The sequence below is a fragment of the Camellia sinensis genome, chromosome 12, assembly GCF_055761805.1.
Source record: "Camellia sinensis isolate YWXY chromosome 12, ASM5576180v1, whole genome shotgun sequence".
Classification (NCBI taxonomy): Eukaryota; Viridiplantae; Streptophyta; class Magnoliopsida; order Ericales; family Theaceae; genus Camellia; species Camellia sinensis.
The window spans coordinates 152755260-152781253 of record NC_138972.1 but is presented as its reverse complement, the minus strand read 5'-3'; the positions used below and the strand labels follow the sequence as shown (position 1 = coordinate 152781253).

Sequence of the window (25994 nt, the reverse complement as noted above, 5' to 3'; positions counted from 1 at the left end):
TCTAGGTGTTTTGTGTCTTACTATTTCACACAAACACCTAGTGTTTCACCTTCCTTTGGTTATTGAGGTTCTAAGGGACTGGTCTTGAAGTTTTGGTGTTGGATTCAAGCTAAGGAAGGCCATTGGAGCACCATTTGTGAAGGGGTCATCAAGGGTAAGAAACTAACACCTTTATTCCCCATTTTTGCACCTTGTTTATACCTATCTTAAATTCGTTTTTGAGCCTAGTGTATAACACAAAAAAGTTCTGTTTTTTAGTCCTCTTGATTGTTTGTTAAGAGTGATTTGTGGTTTGGGTAAGTTTGAACACCCTTAGGCCTTAAAAGGCCTCATTTTGTGCCCTTTTGTGCTAGCTCCGGGATTTTGGTGTTGGGGTCTCTTCACCACTGAAATCTTGAGGGATTTCAGTGGTGAGGATGATGCCTTGAAGTCCCAAGAAGGAGAGGGCCACCCCCTCTCCTTGTTGTCCTTGAAAAGGGCATGTTTTGGCCTCTTGAGAGAGCATCATGCTTGAGTGTGTGTTGAGCATGTTTAGGCTATTTTTCATGCTTATATATCCATAATATAACATGATTTTAAGTTGGTTTTGGTACTCCATGCATGCTTAGCATAGTTGCCTTCTAATGCCATGTTATTGCCTTAACATGTCTTAGGTTGTTAGCCTTTGTTGGAGCATGTTTTAGGCTTAGTCTTGTGAAGATTTTGTGCATGTTTTGCCATGTTCTAGGTCTGTCCTAGGTTGTTTGGGTCGAATTTGGCATGCATCATATAGCCCCTTTGCATTCCGGCTTGTTGGCCTTAAGTATGTGAATGTATAGCATGCTATCCTTGCATTGTTTTGGTGATTTGGGACCATCCACCATGCCATTTCAGACCTTATTGTATGCTTGAGAGCTCACATTTGATGTCCCTTTAATGCCTTGTAAGGTTGTCATCTCATGCTCCATGTTTTGGTCTTTATGCATGCCTTTGTTTTTGAATCATTTAGATGCCATCTAAGTGGTCCTTAGGCCTTGTATTAATGACCTAAAATTCTATTTTTTGGTCAATGATTTCATGCCATGTTTGGTCTTGCTAAGTGTAGTCCAATGCTCCATTGGTTTGTTTTGAGCACTTAGGCCATTTGATGCATGCTTGGCTTGATTTATTGCTTGGTTTGGCACCATGTTTTAGCATGATTTCAATGCTTATGTTGCATGCTAATTAGTCCATGATTCCCCCTTTCAAATGTGTTTGAGGGTTGTTCAATTTGTGCCTAAGTGTTGGCCTTCAACATGTGTATGTGTGCATGTGTATTTGGTCCCTCATATTATAGCATTATGGCTACTATTTTAGGCCTATTTAGAGCTGCCTAATTCATGTTTAAGTCCATCTTTCTATCTATTTGCATTTCCATATGTATGCTTGTATGCTTGCATAAGCTTGTCCCCATGCCATGTTGCATCCTTAGTTTGTATGCTTAGGTTGCATTGCATCTTGCATGCATGCCTTGTTCCTTGACTTGATGATAGGAATTGGGCCTTGTTTGGTTTGATTGGTTTGCATTGCATTTGAAATCAAAGTTGCATACTTGGTTCTTTGGGCCATCATGCATGGAAATGCGTGATTGGTGGTCCGAGAATCGAGGCACATGCCCCTTTGAGTCATTATCATGATAAGGGACATGGTTGGTGCATATATGCCTTGAATTGTGCTGCCATGCTTTGCCTTGCCCTCTGTTGCTGTCGACCGGCAGTGTAAGGTGCCGATCGGCAACAATTCCTCTGCCGACAGCTTCATTTTGTGCCGATGGCCACACACCACTGCCGGTGGTAATTCCACTCAGCCGGTGACACTCCCCAGTGTCCAGGGATGCAGTCCTGAGGTTTTGACAGCCTCCAGAGGAGTGAAGGAAGGAAAACAGAGGCAGCCTATGCATGGCGGCGCGTTTCCTGAGGCAGTTTACTGTTTTCCTAGATTAGTTAATTTGTTAATTAATTAATTAATTTGTAATATTTAATTACCTTGCGTAGTTAATTAATTTGTATTATTTATTTGGTCCCTCCGAGTGAGTGCAAATCTGTAATAAGTGTGCGTGGGTGGTGTGTATGTCTTCCAATCCCCACTTCTTTCTTCCCTTTTATTTACCTGCTTATGATGGTAGATTAGGGCACGTTTAATTTAGCATACCTTATGCTATGCATTTGTGCATCCATGCATTTGTATTGCATGCATTAGGCTCGGTACATCACGCTAACTGCATTTGTACTTCAATTCAAAAATTGAATATGTGATAGTTGATCGCATGTCATATGCCATGCTTAGGTTAGCCGAGCCTATCTAATTGCATCCTGTATGTGTTGCATTAGGCAATTTAACATGAACTAGGACACGCATGTTTGCTAACTAGTTTACTGTTTTGGCACGGAGTACGATGTAAGTATTTTCGCTTTAGCATCCCGCATGCGTGTGAATGTTAACATGACAGTATGTTTACCATGTGGCTAGATGCTTATGTGATAAAATGTTTTGAATGCCTGTGGGTGAAGGTTGGATTGTTTGAGTTGGAAAAACTCATTGAAATCCGTGTTTTAGCCTACTTGCGAGTAGCAAATTCCAAAGCATTTTCAAAACGAACGGATATGCAATGTTTCTTTCCAAATTAGGCAATCTAGTCTATACTTGTTTGTTGCGCGCATAACATAGTAATTCTAGGCTAATAAATGGAATAAGAACACATAACGTTTTCAAAATCGGACATCATGGTTAGTAGAGGCCGGTCTTCGGACCGGGCGACAGGGGGTGCTCATAACTGACCTTCCCCGATTGTACCCAAGCTCCCGAGCCGAGACAACTCCGGTGATGACGGACATGTGGCCTTCGGCACCGAGTCAGGGTTTCCTAAATTCCCCCATTTTAAAAAAATATTTAGGTGGCGACTCTGTATCTGGCAAAGCAGTCCATGTTTGGCACTACTTTTTCAAAAATCTGTTTCTCAAAACGATTTGCCAGATTTGGACTCTTTGGTTCAGATTAAGAACCGAGACAACAAAAATCGCGAGTCCGAACTGTAGCAGCGAGGTCCCCCTCCGCGGGCGCGCCTACAGTTTCTGGCGACTCTGCTGGGGATTTTTAGAGAGCTTGACTCGAACTCCTGATTTCCTGTTTTGATTTCATTTATGTGTTTCTTTGCATTGCATGTGCATTGGTGCGCCTAGGAACACAGTGTTTGCCGTCTGCCATTCCTGAACGGTTTGCCGGAGGCTTGTCTTGTCAAGGCATGTCTATAAGGCTGACCGGCTATGGGCTCTGACAGCATGGGAACACAAACCCCGGTTTTTACCGAGGCACCCTTTTCGACCATCCGACCTAGTGCATATTCGGATCCATAGTGACCATTCCAAGTTAGGACAGGTTGCTTACCCGACGTTAGGTTGTTTGAAAAACCGTTGTGTGCGTAGTGAAACCCTAGCTCCTGACAAAATAGGACAGGGAAACCCTACCCCAACATAGGGGTGTTTTTGTTCTCTTTACTTGCTATGTGCTTCTAGAATGTATTTCTACAGGGAAAGTACATGTCAGTTTGCAAGTTTGAGTATCAAACCTGAGGACACCAGTACCAGTATCAGTTATAAGAATCATTTATCCGCGGGTATCAGGGTTCAGTTTTCGGGAACAGTGATTTCTGGGAACAGTGATCAGCAGTAGGGTACAGTTCTTTGGCTACACCCGTGTTTGATTAGTTTGGGCTGAAATGCTGTCTGTTTTTCCTTTCAAGGGTTCAGAGAGTTGCAGAGTTGATGCAGAATAGCCAGTGTCTCCCCTTGCTGAGGCAGGATTTATGACGGCACAAAATTCAGAAGAAATTGTGGTTATGACGGCTGCATTGGAGCAGGGAACCGCTCCGCAGAGTGAGGCCAGCATCAATATGTCACATCCATCCAGGTCGCCCGTTGTGCACCCGGTCTGGGCTCCCCAGTTATATCAGGCTCGTGAGCCCACCACCTTTGAATTGATGGGGATGATAGGTGACCTCCAGAGGTCCGTGGCCGATCTGGCCTATGGAATGTCGGCTTCACCGCCAGCGGCGCCGTATGCCGGGAATTTCGTACCACAGGAGCCCCCGCTACTGGGGCGGATTGTGATAGAGCTCAGCCAGCCAGAGGTGGCTTCCAGCTACAGCCGCGACATGCCAGCACCGACCCAGACCCTTGATCAGGCTGAGGCTAGAGCAAAAGACAAGGCAAAGGTAGATGCCGATCCTATTGAACAACTGCTGTGGACAGTCGAGGCTCTGAAAGTCAGAGGAATGACCAAACAACAAACATCTGCGATCGTGATCAAAGTTGTGGATGATGCTTTCCCCACTCCGATCAAAGGCAGTTCAAGCCAGGTAAAAAATCGGGATGGGCCCCGTCATGCCCAGACAATTCTTGTAGTTCCCAACCCTGCACCGGGAAAGGTTCAAAAAGCCAAGGCAGTGCCAGCCGACCCTTTCGCTAGCGCATCTGGCAAGAATCCTCAAACTTCAAAGTACCTGCCCCGAGGGCGCAGGGTCTTTCACGACCTCTACATGCCTTTGTCTAGGGCATTGCTAATATTGGCAAAGAATGGGCATCTTAAACCTTTGGAGCCTCGACCACTCCTGAAGAATCTCCCCGCCACGCATGATGCTACCTTTTACTGCGCGTACCACCAACAGTCCGGTCACAGTACCGATGGATGTTCCCGCCTTCGTCATGAAGTGCAGGATTTGATCGATAACAAGGTTATCCTCCCACCCACCTCAGGCAAGTCCGTTACCACCCAGTTGTTGGATTTCGAGGACTCAGATACTGCGAGTATGTGAAGTGAACCGCCTGCGGGCGACATTTGGTGTATTTTGGATGTAGCGTCTGGTACGCATTTTTGAGCATCGGTGAAACCGAGTTTTGTAAATCCTGGCTTGGATATCGAGTCAGTCTTTTGTTTTGAGTCTGTCTCTTTGTCTTGAGTCATTCTTTCGCTAAAGGGTCTGTCTTGTTGTATCGAGTCAGTCCCCTTTGTATATAATACTAGGTGATTCTGGGGTTGTTGTCCCGAACACCGTTTTGTTATTATCTGTTTTTGTTTTGAGTCTGTTTCTGCCAAGGAGCCAGTTACACCAATCAATCCGAACGGAACAGCTGTTGCTATCTCAACTTTATGCTTGTTTTCAGCATAAGGGCCAGAGAATTTGATTGGGCTGACAGCACATCTCGCCTGCTCTCCTGCGTGCCAAACTCATTGCATTAACCTAAGTTTTTCAAAAAAAAAACTTTTGAACACTACGGTGATGAAAACGAAGAGGAAGGAGTTCCTCGGGTTTTGCAAAATTTTGATCATTTTGAGAGAAAGAGAGGCGTGCTAAGCCTTTCAATGAATGAAATCATGCTTGTCGGCGTGAGTACTGAGAAGGATCCTGGCCTGATCCAGATTGGTTCCACACTATCTTCGGCGCAAGCGATTTGTCGCTTTCTTAAAAACTTTCAAAAACAAATGTTTTGCGCGGCCCTGTGAAGACTTGTGTGGAATCCCTCTGGAGGTCGCGCAGCCTAGGATCACTCTCAGCCCCAAGATTCAACCCATTTGTTTTCCGACTTTGAACCCGTTCAGAACGTTCAGAAAGTTCAACGGACAAATGCCATGAAAGGCCCGTGTGGCCAGTTTTGAAGTAGCCTTCGATCAAGAAGCATCAAAGCCGAATCAGAAGAAGTAGATCTCGCCGGAAGAAGCTCGTGGAGTAACCGGGATGGATTCTCCTCTAAATCATTGCAACGGCCGTTCTCCTAGACACAGAGAGGCTTCAATTTCAAAAAAAAACCATTTGGCATGGACTTGCTACACTTTTACCCTTTGAGAGGCTCGCTGGGCCGAAAACCCGGAAGGGCGACCCAGGCAAAAGTTAGAGCAAGAGAAAAATACAAAAAAGACAAAAAATGCAAAAAGAAAAGAAAAGAAAAAATAAAAAAGAAGAGAAAAAGAAATGCACAAAAGAAAATGAAAAGAAGCTCGCAAGGTCGAAAACCCGCATTGGGCGCCTTGGCAAAAATGAGAGCCTAAAAAGTGAAGATTAAAATACCCGAGTGTACCTTAACCGGAACTACGTGAGGCTTGATTCCCATGTTTGGGATACGTAGGCAACTTCATCATGAAGTCCAGCCCCCAACGCTTTCATAGCGTCTCAGTCCATGTAATGGTTTCGATTTCGTCCCCAAAGTCCAGCGGCTAACACCCTTCAAGGTGATTGTGTCCATATATTTGTTGTGACCGTCTTCGTTATCGCTGTGTCCAAGAGCTCGACCACCGCCAATGAAGACTATTTGCAGACTGCTGCGGCACCACCCAAACAAGGGGCAACTTTCCGTTGCCACGAGCCGCCGTGAGCCACCATTCAAACTAGGGGCAACTTTCCGTTGCCTCCCACCCCCCTTCAAACCAGGGGCAATTTTCCATTGCCTCCAACCCGAGGTTGCGCATCTCGAAGAGTAAGTTCCATGCTTGTTGAGCATCAGCTGTTTGAAAAATAGTTTTTGAAAATTTTTACTGAGGCTGACTATTTTCTCGAAAACTATTTCATTTTCCAAAACTGGACCATTGTCTTGGACCCAAAAAGGAAAATTTTCAGTGCTTGCAGCCTGACTTGCATGCTTTTCAAATCAAAAATCGAACAAGTACGTTAATCCGACTCTCATTTTGATCAAAATTGTTTTAGTAGAAAGCAAAAACAAAAAATGGTTAAAATGATGAACTAGGGGCACAGTTAAGCCAGGCGTTCTGTCTTTCCCCCGTCATCGACGTACTTGCCAGAAGAGCACTCTGCCCACCAGAAGAAATGGCCGTGAGCTAACGGTGTTGAGCATGAACCCACACCGTTCTATTTATCCATCAATCACCCCGGGGAGGGATGAAAAATGAGAGAATGAAGAATAGAGAGGTGTAAGTTGAGAGAAAAGTGAGGAAAAGGGTTTTGAGAAAAAAATCCGAGCTCGAGATTCGAGTGATGTGAGAATCACAAATCAGAAAGGGTGGGAAACAATACCCAGGTTGAACTGGCTCCTCGTGGTCCGAGGTCCCCCATCTTCGCTAACGCGTCTGTATGTCGTGTCTTTTGTTTTGTATATCTCCACCTTTGTTTTAGGTCTTTTTCGAGCGTGTCTCGTTGTGTTTAGGTCGTGTACCTTTATATTTGAGTCCTCCCCGCTGTGTTCAGTTGTAGGCTCGATATCCCAGTTTGAAAAACCCTCATTCGATTTCAAAAATCATTTACACTCGGAATGCTGTGCCATTCTCTACATTTGAACGTGTTTCGACTCCAACCGGTTCCATCTTTGAGGTCCGTCCTGTTAGATTGGGCCGTTTGTTCAGAAGTTTGCCGTGTGCAGAATGAATCGAATGCTGTGTTATGGGCTGTATGCAGATTAATCCCTAACAGAGTAAGGGCTGTATGTCCAGAATCAGGCAGTGGGTTGCTTGGGTCATTTTGCTGTTGGCTGTTTAATTATCTGATTATTACAAGTGCAAGTGTTCAATTTTCAGATAACCAATCAATTTCATTTACATTGAGGTGTAACAGGGTGGAATGCGATGCAATGCATGAGATATGTAAATGTAACACTTTTTAAGTAAAAATCTGTTCATTTCATAATCTTTTTCAAGTACAAAATTTTGAAGAAAACAAAATCTGCCTGCGGCAGTACAAGGTAATCTAACTACCAACAAGAGGAAAAGTACAAAGAAGAAAAGGTAGCAAAAATCTGCATCCATGTCAAGCAACTCCGAAGGGCCGTCAGTCTGTCCTGGTCCTCTTCCTGGACGAGGGTCCAGGAGCATCATCAGCGTCGTCGTCAGAACCCGAGCTAGAACCGCCTCCGGACTCCTCCTCCGATGACTCGGACTCTGCCTCGGCCTCCGCCTCTGACTCCTCGTCATCATCATCGTCCGGGACTGGAGCTCGCGAGCTACTCCCGATATGAGTACGCCCTCCCCTGGTACGGGGAAATATCCGGCCCTCCTCATCTCTCCCCCGGGCAGGGACAGAAGGCCTAGCTAGAGCACCTCCTGCCATGGGAATCTGGAAAGGAGGCTGAAAAAGTACACAAAAGGGAAATACATCAGTATACTGTAGACAGTTTATCAGTGCAGAATGCAGTGTATGAGTACAGTGTATGAATGCCGTGAGCAGTTTATCAGTACAGAATGCAATGCCGAATACAGTGTATGAATGCCGTGGGCAGTTTAACAGTGCAGAATGCAGTGTATGCAGTGTGTCAGATACTGTGAGATCAGTGTATCGGGTGTTGTGCCGTGCATCAGGTTATGTAAAGCAGTGTATGAATGGTTTGAGGCCAGTGTTAGAAGGACATACCGGTATGCTGTAGAGGGCTAGGAGGTCAAAAGTCCGCTGAAGCATCCCCATCATCGAGGCATTCATCGCCAACGACTGACGGGTATACCCAGGGGAAGCCTGCAAAAGCGTCAGATGCATTAATATTCTGTGGAATATCAAGTAAACTGAAATGAATAACCGTACAAAATGCAGTAAAACATACCAGAGGTAAGTCGGGGACATCGATGAACTCGTGACCAGCCGGTGGAGGGCCGAAGGGGATCTAATAGGTCGCCCCACCCTGCCCCTGGAAAGTCAGTACAGCGGGCAGGGTGGGCCAGCCAGCTCCCCGTCCTCCCTGCACTCCGCCCCTGCCACGGACTCGGGCCCTCCTCGCAGCCCCTACTCCAACTCCCGCTCCGGCCCCAGCCGCCAATGCCACAGGCCTGGCCCCCTCTGCTCGACGACCGCTCAAAGGTCGCATCAGGTACGTCCGCACGTACTCTTGATAGTCTTCGGTACCTCTGAAGCCGGCCTCCTCCCAGCCAATGGTGTAGTCATCCATCTGCTCGCTGGTGAGCCCCTCGGTCTCCCTCATATCTGCGGGGGGGTGAACCGGGACTATCTGCTCAGGTAACCCCAGGGTCTGGCGTAGGAAACGCTCCCCCAGGTACCAACCCGATAGACCGGGCCCTCAAGCAAGATTCGGAAACGCGAGGTCTCCTCCGCACCAGCGAACCGATCCCGCATCGCCGCCGGCAAGGGAGCCCACGGCCGCCATGTGATCTGAAAGTGACAGACAGTTTGTTATCTACTGTTTTGGAAATATACAGTGGAAAAGCGAAGCTTAAATGAACTGTAAGTAAAACATACCTCGGCAGGGGTAATGGTACCGAAGTATCGGTGGAAGAAGCCGAATGTCTCCCGTGGTCGCCGGGTGCATCTCCCGTCGAAGCGACTCGAAAATGGGACGGCCAGAGGAGTCTCCGCAACTGGCACAGGAGCGAGCCTAGGGAAGTAGGCGTAAACCCACAACTGCAAGATAAATACCAGTGCATTTATCAGTTGAAGCAGAATGAAGAATAAAGCAGAAATGGCAGAGCCGTATGTTGTGCAGTGTATTGTGTGCAGTGTACAGTGTGAGCCGTGTGCAGTCAGTGTAAAGCAGAATGTATGTGTGTGCCGCGTGCACAGTATACAGCAAGTGTAAAGCAGGCTGCAGTGTGTGCAGTGTACAGAGTACAGAAAGTACGAGACAGAAATGAAAAAGCGGAGAAGAAGTGTACCTCCCAAGCCCGCCAGTAGCCTCCGAGTAGCTGGCCGCCGCCGCGAGAAGCTGAGCTCATGTACCCGTAGAGAGTGGACAGAGCGGCGCCGCCCCAATCATAGTGCAGAATGTCCCGGACGTCCACCAGTGCGCTGAGAAGACAGAGAGGCACGGTGTTCGCCCGGTCAGCGAAGATGGTAGTCCCGAACAGGAACATGAGGAAGCCGTGAGCATACCTCTCCACGTCCTCCGGGGTCATCTGCGCCTCCTCCTCCAACACGGGCTGGACTCGAAACTGGACCTCGAACCAGGAGTATCGAATGAAACCTGGGCGAGCTAGGGGTGGCGCCTCCCCCAGTAGATGGACCTGAGCGGCGGTCCACTCATCCATGTCAATTTCGAAAGGGATCGGATCACCCCCCACCCCGATGCCGGTGAGCATCGAGAAATCATAAGGGGTCATCGTCATGTCCCCTGCAGTGGAAAAATGAAAAGAATCGGTGGTGTCCCACCATCTCTCCGCCAGAGCGGCAAGGAGAGGCCTACAAGTGGAGAGCCTAGAGAGTCCTCGGCAAAAGGCGCCGAAACCCGCTCGATCCACGATGCGCCGGACTGCATCAGGGAGCTCACCGTACCACTCCCGAGCGCCAGTATTCCCATACCCGCGGATGGTATGGGAACCCTCCTGTAAACAGAAAGTAACAATTGCAAAACAACATTCAAAATGCAGTTTTGAAAAAGCAGATGAAGCATGTGTGCAAGTTTGACAGATTCAGGCAAATACTGGGTGTCGGTGTGCTTACAGTGAAATACGTGTGATGTGTCAGCGTGTTTGGGTGTTTCAGAACAGATATAGCATTGTGTGCAAATTTAACAGATTCAGACGAATACTGGGTGCCAGTGTGTATGCAGTAGAATACAGTGAGTGCAGTGTGTTTGAGTAATTCAGGGCTAGTGCAGTGTGTGTCCCTCTACTAGTAACCACTAGCTCACCAAACAATCTCATATTATATAGCGATCCCGGTTGTCCCTCTACTGTTTTGTTGTATTCCGGACTCGGTTCCGTGAGGTTGGTGGTTGTGTACCTTGTTGCTATCCTTTAATTCCACCAGTGTGAGTTTTGGGATGTTTTGGGCAGGTGGATTGCAGGTTGGTTGAACCTTAGTCTCAAATCTAGTTGTCCAGGTTTTTGGTGTTACGCTCGAGCGGGTCATTCTGCGCTCGAGCGGAGTTTGGTTTTCGGTTGTCCGCTCGAGCGGGTCTTTTTGCGCTCGAGCGGGTCTTTTTGCGCTCAAGCGGGTTTCTTGCGCTCAAGCGGGTTGAGCTCGAGCGGGATTGTTGGCGCTCGAACGGGTAGTTCTTTTCCTGAAAAGTTCTGGGAGATGAAAATCTGCGCTCGAGCAGACTTGCTTTTCACGCTCGAGCGGATGTGTTTTTCTTTTGTTTCTTGACGCTCGAGCAGTCATCTATGAGCTCGAGCGGGACCAGATATTTGTGCTTTACGCTCGAGCGCTCTATTCTACGCTCGAGCGGGTCGTGCGTATATGAGTTATCCGCTGGGTGATTTTAAATCACTTTTTACTTTTCTTTCTCTCTCCTACTTTTTCTAAAACCCATTTTTGAGAGCCCCTCTCTCTAGAAACTCCCTTCTCTCTAGGGTTTGATCTAGTTAGAGTGTCCTCCTTCTCTTCGGCCTTTGTAAAAGTTGTGTTGATCGTCGAGGGGGTCGTTTTGATCCGAAAATCTTGGTCTTTGGAGCACTTTGGTTTTGGTCTCTTCTCCATCCGAGCTCTAACTTCGAGGTAGGGATATCCTACTCCTCTTTATGAGCTTTGTCTTTAAATTTTTGCATTTCAATATGTTGGGGGTCATTGGGTAATTTTGAGAGAGTTTGGGCCTTTGTATAATTTTACAAAAGTTGGGGTTTTTATTTATATAAAACCTAAATGTATGTTTGGCATGAAGGAATGAAATTAATGTTGAAGCATTGATGAAAAAGGAACCGTAGGGGTTGAAATGTTAATTATGGAAAATGCCCTAATTACATTGATTGATTAATTTGTATAATTAATTGTTGGAAATGAGGGATTAAATTGCGAATGCGAAAATTGGAAAGGGAAGGGATTAGAGGGTGTAGTTGGATCATTTATCGCTCACCTAATTGAAATGTTGATTTAATATCCATTTTTGTGCAATTATTTTCTGTTTAGAAATAACTGCTTTGGGCTATCGGTGGAGGATAGTCTTGATTATTGTAGACAATGCATGATGATTAGGCAAACTAAAACTAATCGATTGAATGCGTCATAGGGTATGATGGTGGATAGAATACATTAATTTTATATATTGATTGATTGTGTATAGAACCTTTGTGTTTATATGCATTGTGTGTAGAGGAGGAGATGGGGGATGTACTCCGCGGTTTAGGGGAAGATGGGGGATGAACCTCTAAACCGGATAGTGTTGGGAGGAGATGGGGGATGAACTCCGTAGATACAGCTCATATGCTTGTCTAGAGAAGTGAAGATACAGCTCATAGGCTTATCTTTGAGAAGTGTAGATACAGCTCATATGCTTGTCTAGTGAAGTGTGGATACAGCTAATATGCTTATTTGTTGATGTGTAATATGTTTATCTGTTGATGTGTTGACATAGCTAATATGCTTATCTATTAAATAAAGATGGAGAATGAAAAATGACATAGACTTGTATGTTATGAAATTGTGATGTGATATATGTGGATGTATCAGTGTTGACCATCTATCAATTGCTAATCTTTTAGTCATTGTTCATAGTTGGTTTAGTATATTTATGCTGGGCTGTGGCTCACCCTATATGGGAACATCATTTTCAGGTACAGATAGCATGCCACCTCCAAGGACATAGCTTGGGAGACTAGAGGCGGACAGACCTTTTGTTGTCTTATTTCTTTTTGATGTATTACATGTAAATCCAAGCCAAGGGCTTAATGTGTAATTAAGTTAGTACTCTCTTTTTTTTGTAACCAAATGTTAACTTGGAAAGCTGTAAACCCGTAGGGCATTTGCTTTTGTTGTTAACATGTAATACTTTTGTAAAGAAATACTCTGATGAATTGAAGAATGTGGATCTTATATATATAAATGCATGTTTATATTGATGGGTTAAATGTTATTTTTTTGAGGGCGTTACATATTATAATATTAGAAGTTATACGGGTATAAAGATACGTATACATATACGTGAAATCATATTATGTCAAAAATCATATGATTTTATTACATAATCTCTTAAATTCAATTTATTTAATTAACCATAACAAGTTAACTTAAATAAATAAACATGCGCCAATAGCTACAAGACATTCCTTTCAATTTATTCAATTACCCCATTGTCAATCGAATCAAATAATTAAACAAATTCATAATGACATCTAACAAAACATCAAATACATTTTATACAATCTTATGAGATGAATCCTTATGCCATGTCATGCTCAAAATATTTTTCTCATCTTTTGAAAATCTTGTACACAATATCAATTTGAAAACACATTAATCCAACAATTTCAATATATCTTCGAGGTGGTAAATACGACTCAGGTAATCCCTAGGCTGGTGTCTGCAAGTAGGCATATCAAGCACTACCAAATCCCCCACTTTACCGGTCTCTCACTGGAAGGCACGTGGCACCTCCTTCGCGCGCGTTTTTGGTTTTTCACCATGGACACTTAGGCCAACTTAACCAATATCAACTACACCCCTTATCCAGACTTACCAATGTACTTACCCAAAACAAAACAATAGATCTTGTTTCACAAAACAATTTCTCTTTTAAAACCATAACCTTCCAGTGCAAGATTAAAAATCAATTTTAATGTTGGTTTGATAAAATGATAATGCAAAATGTACAATCATTCACATGATTCCATTTTCCATTTCCTCCACACAGTTCTCCATTGTGATCAATTTCCATATCTCTATCAATGTAATATCATAATACAATCCCAAGAGATAACATAATAATGTCAACATTCATGTATTTACCACATGTAAATCAACAACTTCCAACTTAGTCTTTTGAAGACAATTCAACAATATTCTTTATACACAACAAACTTCCAAAATCAAACATTTTCTTACCTTTCCAAGGATCTCCTCATTTAAATACCAACATGGTAATTCTCTACCGGTTACCAAAGCCAAAACTTCTAAACAATAGGTTCATCGACTTCTAACTCACATACTTTATCAATGAAATGTAATCACAATCTTTCGAAAATTCAGCACCATCCCAAGCATTAAATAGAATCAAATTCCCATGTAACGCCCCAAAAATATAAACCATTTCAATACAATAATAATAATCATGGTTCACAAGAGATGCCGAAAAGATATGTTCAACATGTTCCATTACATAACTCCAATGTTTATACAAAAGTAATCTCACATGCAATTATACATTCATTGAAAACTAGTACATGAATCTATAGCATGTAAAATCATTTAACCAAAATGAATAAAGGCCCTCAAGGGCTTACAAGTTCCAAGGCATAGCCCGGTTACACAAAATGGTCCCTCGGACCCATACATGTTTAGCCCTTGGCTTTACAAAAATTTACAACCTCAACAAAGAGCCTTGTGCTCTCAAAACACATTCCCACGCCCTAATTTGGCGGGTTCACCACGTCCTTTCTGCACCAAAACCCATAGGGGTGAGCATAAAGCCCAGTAGAGAACCCTTAACAAAGTATATACATTTATGCAAGATTTCCAATATTAAATGCAAATGCAAATGCAAATGCCATGCAATGCCATTTTAAAGAAAAATTTCATTTCATACTCTTCTTGAAAATCACCATGTTTCAACAACAGTTTGCAATCTCAACAAATTTCAAAACTTCCAATTTTAAACAATAGGGGCGGTAAATACGAACAGGTAATCCCTAGGTTGGTGCCTGCAAGTAGGCTCAACGAGCACTACCAATAACCCCACTTTACCGGTTGCTAATCGAGAGGGAAGTGGTACCTCCTCCGCGCATGTTTTCGGTCTTTCACCCCGGACACTCAGGCCAACTTATCAAATTCATCTACACCTCCTAACCAGACTTACCAACGTATTTACCCCATAACATTTCCATAATTTCAATCACAATGATTCATTCTCAATGAAAATTCCATTTCTCAAACCAATTTTTCATGACATGCAAGGTTAGAAATGCCAATGCAACAATTATCCATACAACTTTGTGTTTCTCTACGTTGATCATAACTACAACAAATTTTCCATAAAGGTTCAAAATCTTCGTTTTCTCCTTTCCATGCTATTCCATCAAATAGCCAAAAGTTACCATCATTGCCCATTTATAACAATGTAACCATAACTCATACACTTTCAACATTTTAATCATTTCAAAGCTATAGCATTATGTTGATATCAACTTCCAATCTCAATGATTTTCATATGTTAATAAATTCTCCATCAACGTATATACAAAACATTTGTATAAAACAAAACATTTCCCGTTCTCTTTACCTACCATGGCACACAACAATATACAGATATAAAAAGAAAAACTATATATATGTATACACACATGTAATCATCAAACATGTGCCCTCATCTTCCCCCCCCCCCCAATTTTTTGTAGGGAAAATCCCCAAATTCTAGGTTTTTTCACAAATCCTAACATCTCCTCATTTTCTTTTCAACCCCTCACTTTATACCTCAATCTCAACCCATATGGCTCAACAGTTCAAGAAAAGTCTTTAAAAGAAACAAGGATAAATCCCTTCTACAAAACCAATAATTTTTTGAGCCATAAAACCCATTTTTTCGAAATAGACAAAGATGAGCTCAGAAAATCAATCAAAACTCGCAAATATATATATAACTCAAAGGAAACCCTACCTCAAGTTCTTTGTTGAAGAGGTGAGATCAAAACTCTAGAGTCAAAGGTGAGAAATTTTTGATCTTCACCACACAATGGGATGTTCTAGCTTAGATCTCCAAGGCTTGAGATAAATGATGGATCTAGACCCAATGGATTGCAAGAATCAAAGATTTTTAGTGTGTGATGAGGGTTTTTAGAGAGAAGGGGGAGTAAAAGTGTTTTTAGAGAGAGAGGGATGTAAGAAAAATGAGATACATTCAGCCCCAAAAGGAAAAAAAAAAAAAAAAAAAAAAGAGCTCTCGGACTACTCAGATTGCCGCACGTGCAGCGCTCCCCTCCCGCACGTGCGGAGCACCTTCCCCGCACATGCAGCCTGTCTTCCCCGCACGTGCAGCCTTCACCTCCGTACGTGCGGCTTTCACCCCTGTACGTGCGGTGGTCCTCTCCCGCCCTTCACTCTGCACTTGCCTTTTAGGCAGTGTGCAGCCCTCTGAACTCAACCCTCCTCGCATGTACGGCCTCATCCCCCGCACGTGCGGCCCTGACCCAGCAGCCCATAATTTTCTAGTTTGACCCTCGGGCAATCCGGACCTGACCTTGCACTCTCCGAAACAAGTGGAAATCAATCACCGAAGAAACAAGGATAGGAATTCATTAGAGAGGTACCCCCGGACACCACAAACCCAGACAATTAACAAACTCTAAACTAACCCGACACCTCGGCAAGATCACCCAGGATTAAACTAAGGAGAAACGAAACTAATGCCACACCTGGTCATCACAACCTCCCCACCATTAGAAATTTCGTCCGTGAAATTTAAACAAACCAACCAAACAAAAGGGCTTCGATTTGGACACAAGAACGACCTAAAACGGAGTCTGGATGGGAGAGTTATAACCGTTTGAAGTTTTAGTATCTGTGTTGGAAGCTACTATGATCGAGCGGGAAAAGAGACGCTCGAGCGGACTGCGCGAATTCAACAACTTAAAAAGTGATTTTCTAGAACATTATCTCCACTTTTCTGTTCTCTCTTCCTTCCCCTCATCCTAGGTCCGAAAAACCCTGGATTTTTGACCCAAATACCTTCCATTCCCCAAAGTTTTGGCTAAGATCTCTTACCAAAAAGTGAAGAATGCTTTGAGTCATATATGGCCAATCAGTCCTCTGGACGAAGGAAACATATGGGTAATAACTAACCTCCATTGGTTCTATACTGTTATTTTAATTGGTTCATTAGAATTAAGTGGAATGGACTGATTATTCCATCAAAATACTCATTGCAACGTTTGATTCACTAAATAAAATGATAGGAAATGCATAGCAAATGAAATCATCATTCACCATTATAAGGGAATGATCATTTCATACAAAAGCTTAAGGAATGAGAATTCCATTCCATTATCACCTACTGACAAGTCTATCTCCATATTGACAAGATCCATATCAGCAGTACCAGTGTGCACAACGGCACACACCAATACACTATCGCAAGAACCCCCATCAACACAACTATACTTCCATGGTTCATCTAATAGACAAAAAATTTCATCAACAACATCATAAACAGAACATACAACTAAACCCTGAAAGTTTTTAATACTTCAAACCCATGCAGAATATAGAGATCATCACAGCTTATTGCATAAGAGACATTGATCTTGTTGACAAACAAAATTTCTGAAGATGTGAACGGAGTTAATTAAATAGTTGGTCTCTCATTATTAAGAAATGTAACAATAGTAATATCAATTTTCATATCAAACCACACAGAACTAGCAACATGGATTTGTTTGTATCTCGACCTCCAAATTACATAGCCCCCTTCCAATTTACGAGTTGGAAAATAAAGTTTTTCTCAGTTGTCATGTGATACATCCAGAAGATACTTTCCAAACTACATAATAAACGATGAAATAATTAGCATTCGATTTTTTGGAGAATAATTTAGAAATATTTCATGGTTTTATTATGTAGCTTGGAAAGTTTCTTAGATTCACTGTTAGCATGAACCAATCAAGCAACCTGTTGCTGACCTTAAAGCATGTGATAAAGGAATTGGTTAACAAATTTGTTATGGTTTGAAGATTGAAGGACATGAAACTAAGCATAAAATGTTTCTGTGTTTCATTGGTTTCCTTTCTGATGAAATGAGCAAAAGAATTTGTATTGATTGTTAGCAAGACATAGATGCTTCCATTAAATTCATAATGGCCCAACACACATTCTCTATCTGAAAGGTTTAAGATTTTTGTATTCAATTAAGTGTTTGTGTCATCCAGATTGAAGAACAATTGTATCAAATGGTTGGCAGGAGATAGAAAAAAAAAAAAAAAAACTTCAAAAGGCCTTGTAGTAGTAATAATAAGGTGTTCTAAGCAATATATTTTTTTTATAGTATAACTTGTAAAAGTAAAGTTAATTACAAGTAATATCAAAATGTACATTTCTCATTCTATGATTTTGATAATGACACTAAAATTTTATTCAAGGATAGAATAAGTAAAAAAAGAATATAACGAAGGACAACAAATCCACAGAAAACAAAAATAAAAAATAACATATCACACACGGTTTGCCAATCTCTATAAATAAAAAACAAATGGATCCCTGTAAAAGGAGATGATATTGAAGCCCAAAAAGAAGACACTAAAAAAATTTATCCCATAGTTCTTCTAAACCTTTAGATTTATCCTAAAAATTCCTAACATTTCTTTCCGACCAAATTACATACGCACCCCTCCCCCCCCCCCCCCTCAAAAAAAAAAAAAAAAAAAAAAAAAAAAAAAACCCACATCCCAAAGTGCTTGTGCTTTCTTCCTCAAACCAAAACCTCTATAATCAATCAAAATCATTTGATTACAAGTATATGGTGCTATCCAATCAATATCCACTAGCTACAGTAGCCTATGCTATATAAACATAGCCATAGCCATAGGACACAGGGCCGGCCCTAGGGCCCCCAAAAATAGGGCCCCCAAATTTAGTAAAATGTTCTAGGCCCAAATTTTTTTTTTTTTTTTTTTGGTTTTAGGATCAATTTAAAGGGTTCCAAAATATTTTATTGGGCCCATGTATGGTTTAGCCCATATTTATTTATAAGTGTAGTTTGGCCCATATTTATTAAAATAAAAATATATATTAAAAAAAAGTGTTGGGCCCAAGAAGAACAATACATACAATATATGGGCCATATTTTTTTTTTTTTTACCTTCTTTATCTATTAAATTTTAGTGGAATAAATAATTTTGCCCGAATATTTTTAACTAGGTCTTTATTAGTTTTAATTGAATAATTTTTTCATAATTTTTTTGCTCTTATTTTGTTTCATTAAATTGTTTTGTTTATAATTTTAATGATTATATGTGCAAGTAAATTTTTTTGTGATTACAAACAAATAAAAAAGTTGTAACCTATCGTTTTATCCATGACTTCTTCTTTTTTTTTTCAATGTAAGAGGGGCCTCCATTTCCAAAATTCGCCTTAGGCCCCCCTAAATCTCAGGGCCAGCCTTGATAGGACAATGCTAAAACAAATTACCTATGCTCTCCTCCTCTCTCCTACCCATAATACACCACTATGGAAGTAAATGACAATGATATCCCCTTTTTTGAAATGTAACATTAATATTGAGTTTCTTATGAGCCATAAACCATACAAATCTTTTACTTTTAAGAGGCACAATTGCATTCCAAATCATCTTTTGAAAAACAAAAAGTGATACATTAGGATTGTTAATAATCCTACAAAATAAATAATAGCCAACAATCTTTTATCAATAACATTGGGCGTCAAAGGAACATCCTCAAGAATAGACAATAAAGAAGATAATTCAATAGCTTTCCAATTGTTAAGGTTTCTAAATAAATTAAAATTTCAAGAATTCATAGCTAAATAAAAAGAAGCCATAAGGAGTAATAGAAGAGTAATGAGAGCAAGAGAGACGATACAAACAAGGAAACAAAAGATCAAATGAGATTTCTCTTTTCCAAACATCCTCCCAAAACTGGCTCATTTCCCTATTAGCCACAAATAACCAGGAAATCAAGACGAAAAAGAAAGACCTTGAGAAATGGACTGTAATAACCCGACCCTCGTACATGATTTTGGTATCTTTTCAGTCCTCTGTTCTGTGTTTTTGAATGCTTATTGTGAAATTCTATGTGAAACTACATTGAATTAAATGAAACTTGGAAATATGGATTCCTATCTGTTGAATAAGAAAATTATCTGTCGCACCTAAACTGTTTGAATCCGGAATTGGAAGCCTTAGAGACTTAATTTTCTGAAATTGATTTGACATTTGAAATTTGCATGATTTTTAAGCTATAATGGGATTTTCTATGGAATTTCAATTTGGGATGCTTAAACGATTGAATTTTTGTCTTATTCACCCTTATAGAAATATCTCTATATATCAAAGTTCTTGGATCATTTTGACTTAGAAGCTTATTGAAATATCTCCTGGAGGAAGAACTTAGTTGAGAGAAGGGTTGGGATGAGTAGCTCATCAAAGAAGGTAGAGGCTTGTGAGATTGAAGGGAGATCTAGCTAGTGAAGTTCAAGGTAAGTCTAAGTTTCCCAAATTCAACCCTTTCTTTTTAATTTGGAGAAGGAATTGCTTGTTATGGTGTACCCTAGAGTTGTAATGAGGGTTTTGGATGTATTGATTTATTGGTAAGATGATTCTACTACTTGCTTGTGTCAACTTAATTTTGTTTCTTGAATTACCATGTTGGAACCCATATGTGTATATATATAGCTATATATGTATATATGTGTATGTAAGAGACATAGGTTGTGGTGATGATTAATTGATCTTCCATGATTCAAATGGTGGTGTGTTTGTACCCTTAATTACATGATCTTTGCACCATATTTTAGCATTTAAAGCATCTAATTTGGGCTTTGTTGTTGATCACCAAACATGGGGTTTTGTATGATTTTCGGACTGCCAAATAGGGGCCAGACCGCACGTGCGGAGGTCGTGGCCGCACATGCGGAGAAGAGGAAAAAAAATGGGAGAGCATACTGTTTTTGGCCGCTCGAGCGGTGGAGAGGGACCGCACGTGCGGTCCATGTCCGCACGTGCGGAGGGGTTGGCCGCATGTGCGGCCCAGGTCAGAAATCCCGTTCGCTCCGTTTTACATGCTTAACCCTTTGCTCTTTTCGGAATTTGTGTTTGATACTTTTTGATGATTGTACATGTAATTGAAATGTAATAATGCAAGAAATGGTTTAAAAGGAGAAAGAAACTAATGTGTTATCTATGTGTGTAGGACACACCACAAGAGGAACCACCGCTCCGCAACAATACTGTGAGTAACAGTACACCGAATGTACATTTATTTACTGTTAATATCTGCGATTAAGGTTCTATTTTCCGACAGTTACGACATTAACATATGTGTTGATTGGAACTCAATGGAAATGTAATGTTAAAAGGATTATGTACATTTCTGTACATGTCTGGGCCGAAAGGCTGTTCAGTATATTTCTGGGCCGAAAGGCTGTTCAGTATATTTCTGGGCCGAAAGGCTGTTCTGTATACTTTTGGGCCGAAAGGCTGTTCTGTATTTCTGGGCCAGTAGGCCATTCTGTTATGACTAGGCCCAAGGCCGTTCTGGAAAATAAAACAACATTAGACTAACTACTTGGAATCCATTTTTGTGTATGCACTGTTCCATATTATGATTTAAATTGAATATTAAATTGTTTACGTACTGTTATTCACTAAGCTTGTCTCACTCTGTAATTTTGTCTGATTCTGTAGGTAATCAACTTGAAGGTCAGTCCTAGCATCGATATCATCTATCTTTTGTCAACCTAAGGACAACCAGGCACTTGGAGAAGCCCTTTGCATGCTAGTGCAGTTTTGCTATACCTTGTCATTTTGTACAAATATTTTGTTGGCCAAAGTTGATTGTATCTAATGTTTTGTACGTGCCCAATTTCTGGGCTGAACTTGTAAACGTATACGTATGTATGTACCTTATTTTAGATGTATGTTCCCTATACGTCTATTTGTGAGTCGTGATCCTGGCATATTTGTAGTGGCTCAATGGATGTGTCTGCATGTTATTCTATTATATTAACGCTTCCGTTAAGGCCCCGGATATTATATATAGGAGGGTAAGTGTCTGTTTCTTAGTAGGTCATGCCCGAAATTTTAGGGGCAAGTTTGGGGCGTGACAAGTGGTATCAGAGCACGAGTTGCTATCTCACACACGGATCCATTGAGCTTTAGGATGTCTAGAAAGATGTAGGCATCATGTAGTAAAGGAAGAGTGATAGCAACGTTAAATGTTTTCTGCTAACGCTAATGATGATGATCAATGTCTATTGTAGTCTTTTGTGTATGTTGTAATTGGTTGTTTTGTAGACTATGGTGAGAACAAGGACCGAAGACCAGGAAGATGCTACCTCAGCACGGTTGGACAGGATGGAAAGAATGATTATGGAAATGGCAAACACTCTACGACGACAACAACAACAACAACAGCCACAGCCGCCACCACCACCACCAGTACCCCCACCTGTAGTGCAAGATATTCACGCTGAGGACCGTACTATTACACTTACAAAGGAGTTTAAAAAGATGAAACCACCATCGTTTAAACGAGGAATTGAACCAATGAAGGCTGAGGCATGGGTGTTAGGGATAGAAAAATTGTTCAAAGTTTTCCTTTCTACTGAAGTTCAAAAGGTGCAACTTGCTGCTTTCACTCTTGAAGATGAAGCACGGAGGTGGTGGATGCTTACAAGAACAATGCACCAGGGGTTGACATGGGACAGGTTCTTGGCGCTGTTTTATGATAAATATTTTCCCCAGAGTATACGAGATAAGAAGGTGACCGAATTCGAAACATTGAGACAAGGAAACAAAACTGTTGCCGAATATGAAGCTCAATTCGCAGAGCTAGCCCGGTTTGCACCTCACATGGTAGATACGGAATATAAGAAGGCGTGGAAATTCGAAGGAGGATTGCGGGGTACTATTCTGGACCGAGTTAATGTGTTGAAGTTTCCTACCTACGTTGATGTGTTAGAAAGGGCTGTTATAGCTGAAGGGAATATTGCTGCTCAGACTCGGATTTCTGAATGGAAAGGAAAGAGGCAGAACAACCAATGGTTCAAGGGGTCAACTACTCCACCAAACAAGAAGCAAAATTCAGGGACCTCAAGCACCACTACTTCTCCTCAAAATTCAGCTCCTGTGTGTCCAGAATGTGGATGGAGGCATTGTGGGATTTGTCACCGATTGTCTGGAGCGTGCTTTCGATGTGGCAAAACGGGTCATTTGATAAAAGACTGTCCGCAAAAGAACCAACAAACTGGTAATAAGGCCGCCACAAGTTTAGCAGGGTCTACACCGGCTTCTAATGCTAAGTCAGCTGCTAAGCCTGCTAACAATAAGGACACTACGAGGCAAGGCAGGGTATTTGCGTTGGTTCCGGGAGATGTACAGAATGCAACAACAGTGGTGTCAGGTACATTTATGGTTCATGGTCATTCTGCTTACGTCTTATTTGATTCTGGCTCTACCTGTTCCTTTGTGTCAAAATTATTTGCGAAAAAAATTGATAAACCTGGAGAAGAATTGACTTATGTGTTGTGCGTATCTTCACCTATGGGAAATTCCATGATCTGTACTTCTGTCTATTCTGCTTGTGAACTTCTCATTGGGGATATCTGTGTATATGCTAATCTATTACCACTTGATATGACTTCTTTTGATATTATTCTGGGAATGGATTGGTTGGGTGAATATAGTGCCACTATAGACTGTTTGACAAAGCAAATCAAATTCCACCCTCCGGGGCAGTCAGAATCTACTTTTCAAGGGCAGGAGTAACTTCTCCACCGTATGTGATTTCTGCAGCAAGGGCTTGTAAATTAATTCAGAAAGGGTGTCAGGGGTACTTATGTAGTGTTTTGGAAGGGCCAATAATGAATGAGAATACTGATGCGATCCCAATTGTCTGTGACTTTTCGGACATCTTTTCGAAAGAATTGCCAGGAGAATTAGTGGACCGTGAAATCGAGTTCACGATTGAAGTGCTACCGGGAATCCAACCCATTTCTAAAACCCCGTATCGAATGGCACTAGCTGAAATGAGGGAATTGAAGATTTAGTTGCAAGACCTACTGGATAAGGGGTTTATCCGCCCGAGTGTTTCTCCGTGGGGTGCACCAGTCCTGTTTGTGAAAAAGAAAGGCGGAACACTCTGATTATGCATAGACTATCGGGAGCTTAATAAAGTAACAATCAAGAATAAGTACCCATTACCGCGGATCGACGATTTATTTGATCAATTACAAGGGGTACAAGTCTTTTCCAAAATTGATTTACGGTCCGGATACCACCAATTGAAAGTTAAAGCTGATGATGTTGAGAAGACAGCTTTCCGAACCCGATACGGTCATTATGAATTTCTAGTTATGCCCTTTTGAGTTACTAACGCACCAACAGCATTTATGGATCTGATGAACCGTGTCTTCAAACCTTATCTAGATGAGTTTGTAGCGGTCTTTATTGACGATATCCTCATTTACTCAGAGAATGCAGAAGCTCACGAGAATCATCTTCGTTCAATTCTTCAAACCCTCCGAGAAAAGAAGTTGTACGCAAAGCTAAAGAAGTGTGAATTCTGGCTACGTGAAGTGGCATTTTTGGGGCATATTATAACTAAGGAAGGAGTCTCTGTTGATCCAAACAAAATTGAGGCGATTGTGAACTGGCCGACTCCGACTAATGTGACTGAAGTGCGTAGTTTTATGGGGTTAGCCGGATATTACAGAAGATTTGTTCAAGATTTTTCCAAAATTGCTGTAGCACTCACACGGTTGACTAAAAAGGGAGTTGAATTTGAATGGTCAGAACCGCGGGAATCTGCTTTCCAAGAATTAAAAATGAAGTTAACTACAGCTCCGGTCCTTGCACTACCATCTGGTACTGAGGGATTTGTGATTTACAGTGATGCTTCACATAAGGGACTTGGTTGTGTGCTTATGCAAAACGGAAGAGTTATCGCTTATGCCTCTCGACAGCTTAAACCTCATGAGAAGAATTATCCCACGCATGACCTTGAGCTAGCCGCAGTAGTTTTTGCTTTAAAGATTTGGCGGCATTATCTGTATGGGACTACTTGCGACATTTATACCGACCATAAAAGCCTTAAATACCTTTTTACCCAAAAAGAGTTAAATATGCGCCAGCGGCGGTGGTTGGGGCTTATTAAGGATTATGATTTGCAAATCCACTATCATCCTGGTAAAGCCAACACGGTGACAGACGCACTTAGTTGGAAAAATGTGGGAAATTTGGCAAATCTATTGACAGAAAAAAAGGAGTTGGTAAGTGAGCTGAATAAGATGGGAGTCGACTTGATGATACATGGTCAAGAAGCAACAGTGGCAACAATGATGGCCCAACCGACATTACTTGAAGAGATTAAATTACGCCAAATGGAAGATGGAGCTCTAAAGAAGATACGTGAAGAAATGGAGACAAAACCGAAACTGGGGTTCACTTTGACGGATTCTGTGCTTAAATTTCAAAATCGAGTATGCGTCCCTAATGTGTTAGAACTTAAACGAAAATGGATGGAAGAAGCACATTCCTCAAGAGTTTCAATGCATCCAGGAAGTACTAAAATGTATCGGGAATTGAAGCAAAATTTTTGGTCGCCAAGTATGAAAAAAGAAATCGCAGAGTTTGTTTCTAAGTGTTTGCAATGTCAGCAGGTAAAAGCAGAGCATCAGAAACCCGCAGGATTATTACAACCCCTTCCAATCTCGGAGTGGAAATGGGAACATCTGACCATGGATTTTGTTGTAGGCTTACCACAGATACCACGAGGTATGAATTCTATATGGGTCATTGTCGACCGATTGACTAAGTCTGCCTACTTTTTGCCTGTGAAGACCCAATATAATGCAGATAAACTTGTTGTGATCTATGTGAATGAAATTGTAAGGCTTCACGGTGTTCCGGTCTCAATTGTGTCAGATAGAGATCCAAAGTTTGTTTCAAGGTTCAGGCAAAGTCTACAGGATGCAATAGATACAGAATTAAAGTTTAGCACAGCCTTCCACCCTCAAACAGATGGACAATCCAAGAGGACGATTCAGACGCTAGAGGATATGCTTCGAATGTGTGTTCTGGATTTTCAGGAAAGTTGGGAAACTCATCTGCCGTTGGTCGAGTTTGCATATAATAACAGTTACCATTCGAGTATTGACATGGCACCCTATGAAGCTCTGTATGGAAGACCGTGTCGTTCTCCCGTGTGTTGGGCTGAGGTTGGAGATAGGCCATTGTTAGGGCCAGAGATTGTCCATTTGACAACTGAAAAAGTTAGAATTATTCGAGAAAGATTGAAAACTACCCAAAGTAGACAGAAGAGTTATGCAGATAGCCGGCAAAGGAATTTGGAGTTTGACGTGGATAGTCATGTTTTTGTGAAAGTTACCCCAATCAAAGGACATCCAAGATTCGGAAAAAGGGGTAAGCTAACACCCCGATATG

At 41.8% G+C, this 25994-nt stretch overlaps 1 protein-coding gene across 1 annotated transcript; it reads left to right on the top strand.

Moving 5' to 3' along the window:
* The first annotated feature begins 22061 nt into the window (after positions 1-22061).
* Positions 22062-23318, top strand: LOC145803984 (uncharacterized). Its single transcript, XM_082897388.1, has one exon. It carries the CDS (start codon positions 22062-22064, stop codon positions 23316-23318), a length of 1257 nt encoding a protein of 418 aa, XP_082753514.1.
* The last annotated feature ends 2676 nt before the right edge of the window (positions 23319-25994 follow it).

What these genes read in the sequence shown, in the direction of transcription:
- LOC145803984 (XM_082897388.1), top strand. Translation starts at nt 22,062, where the DNA reads ATGAAACCACCATCGTTTAAACGAGGAATTGAACCAATGAAGGCTGAG.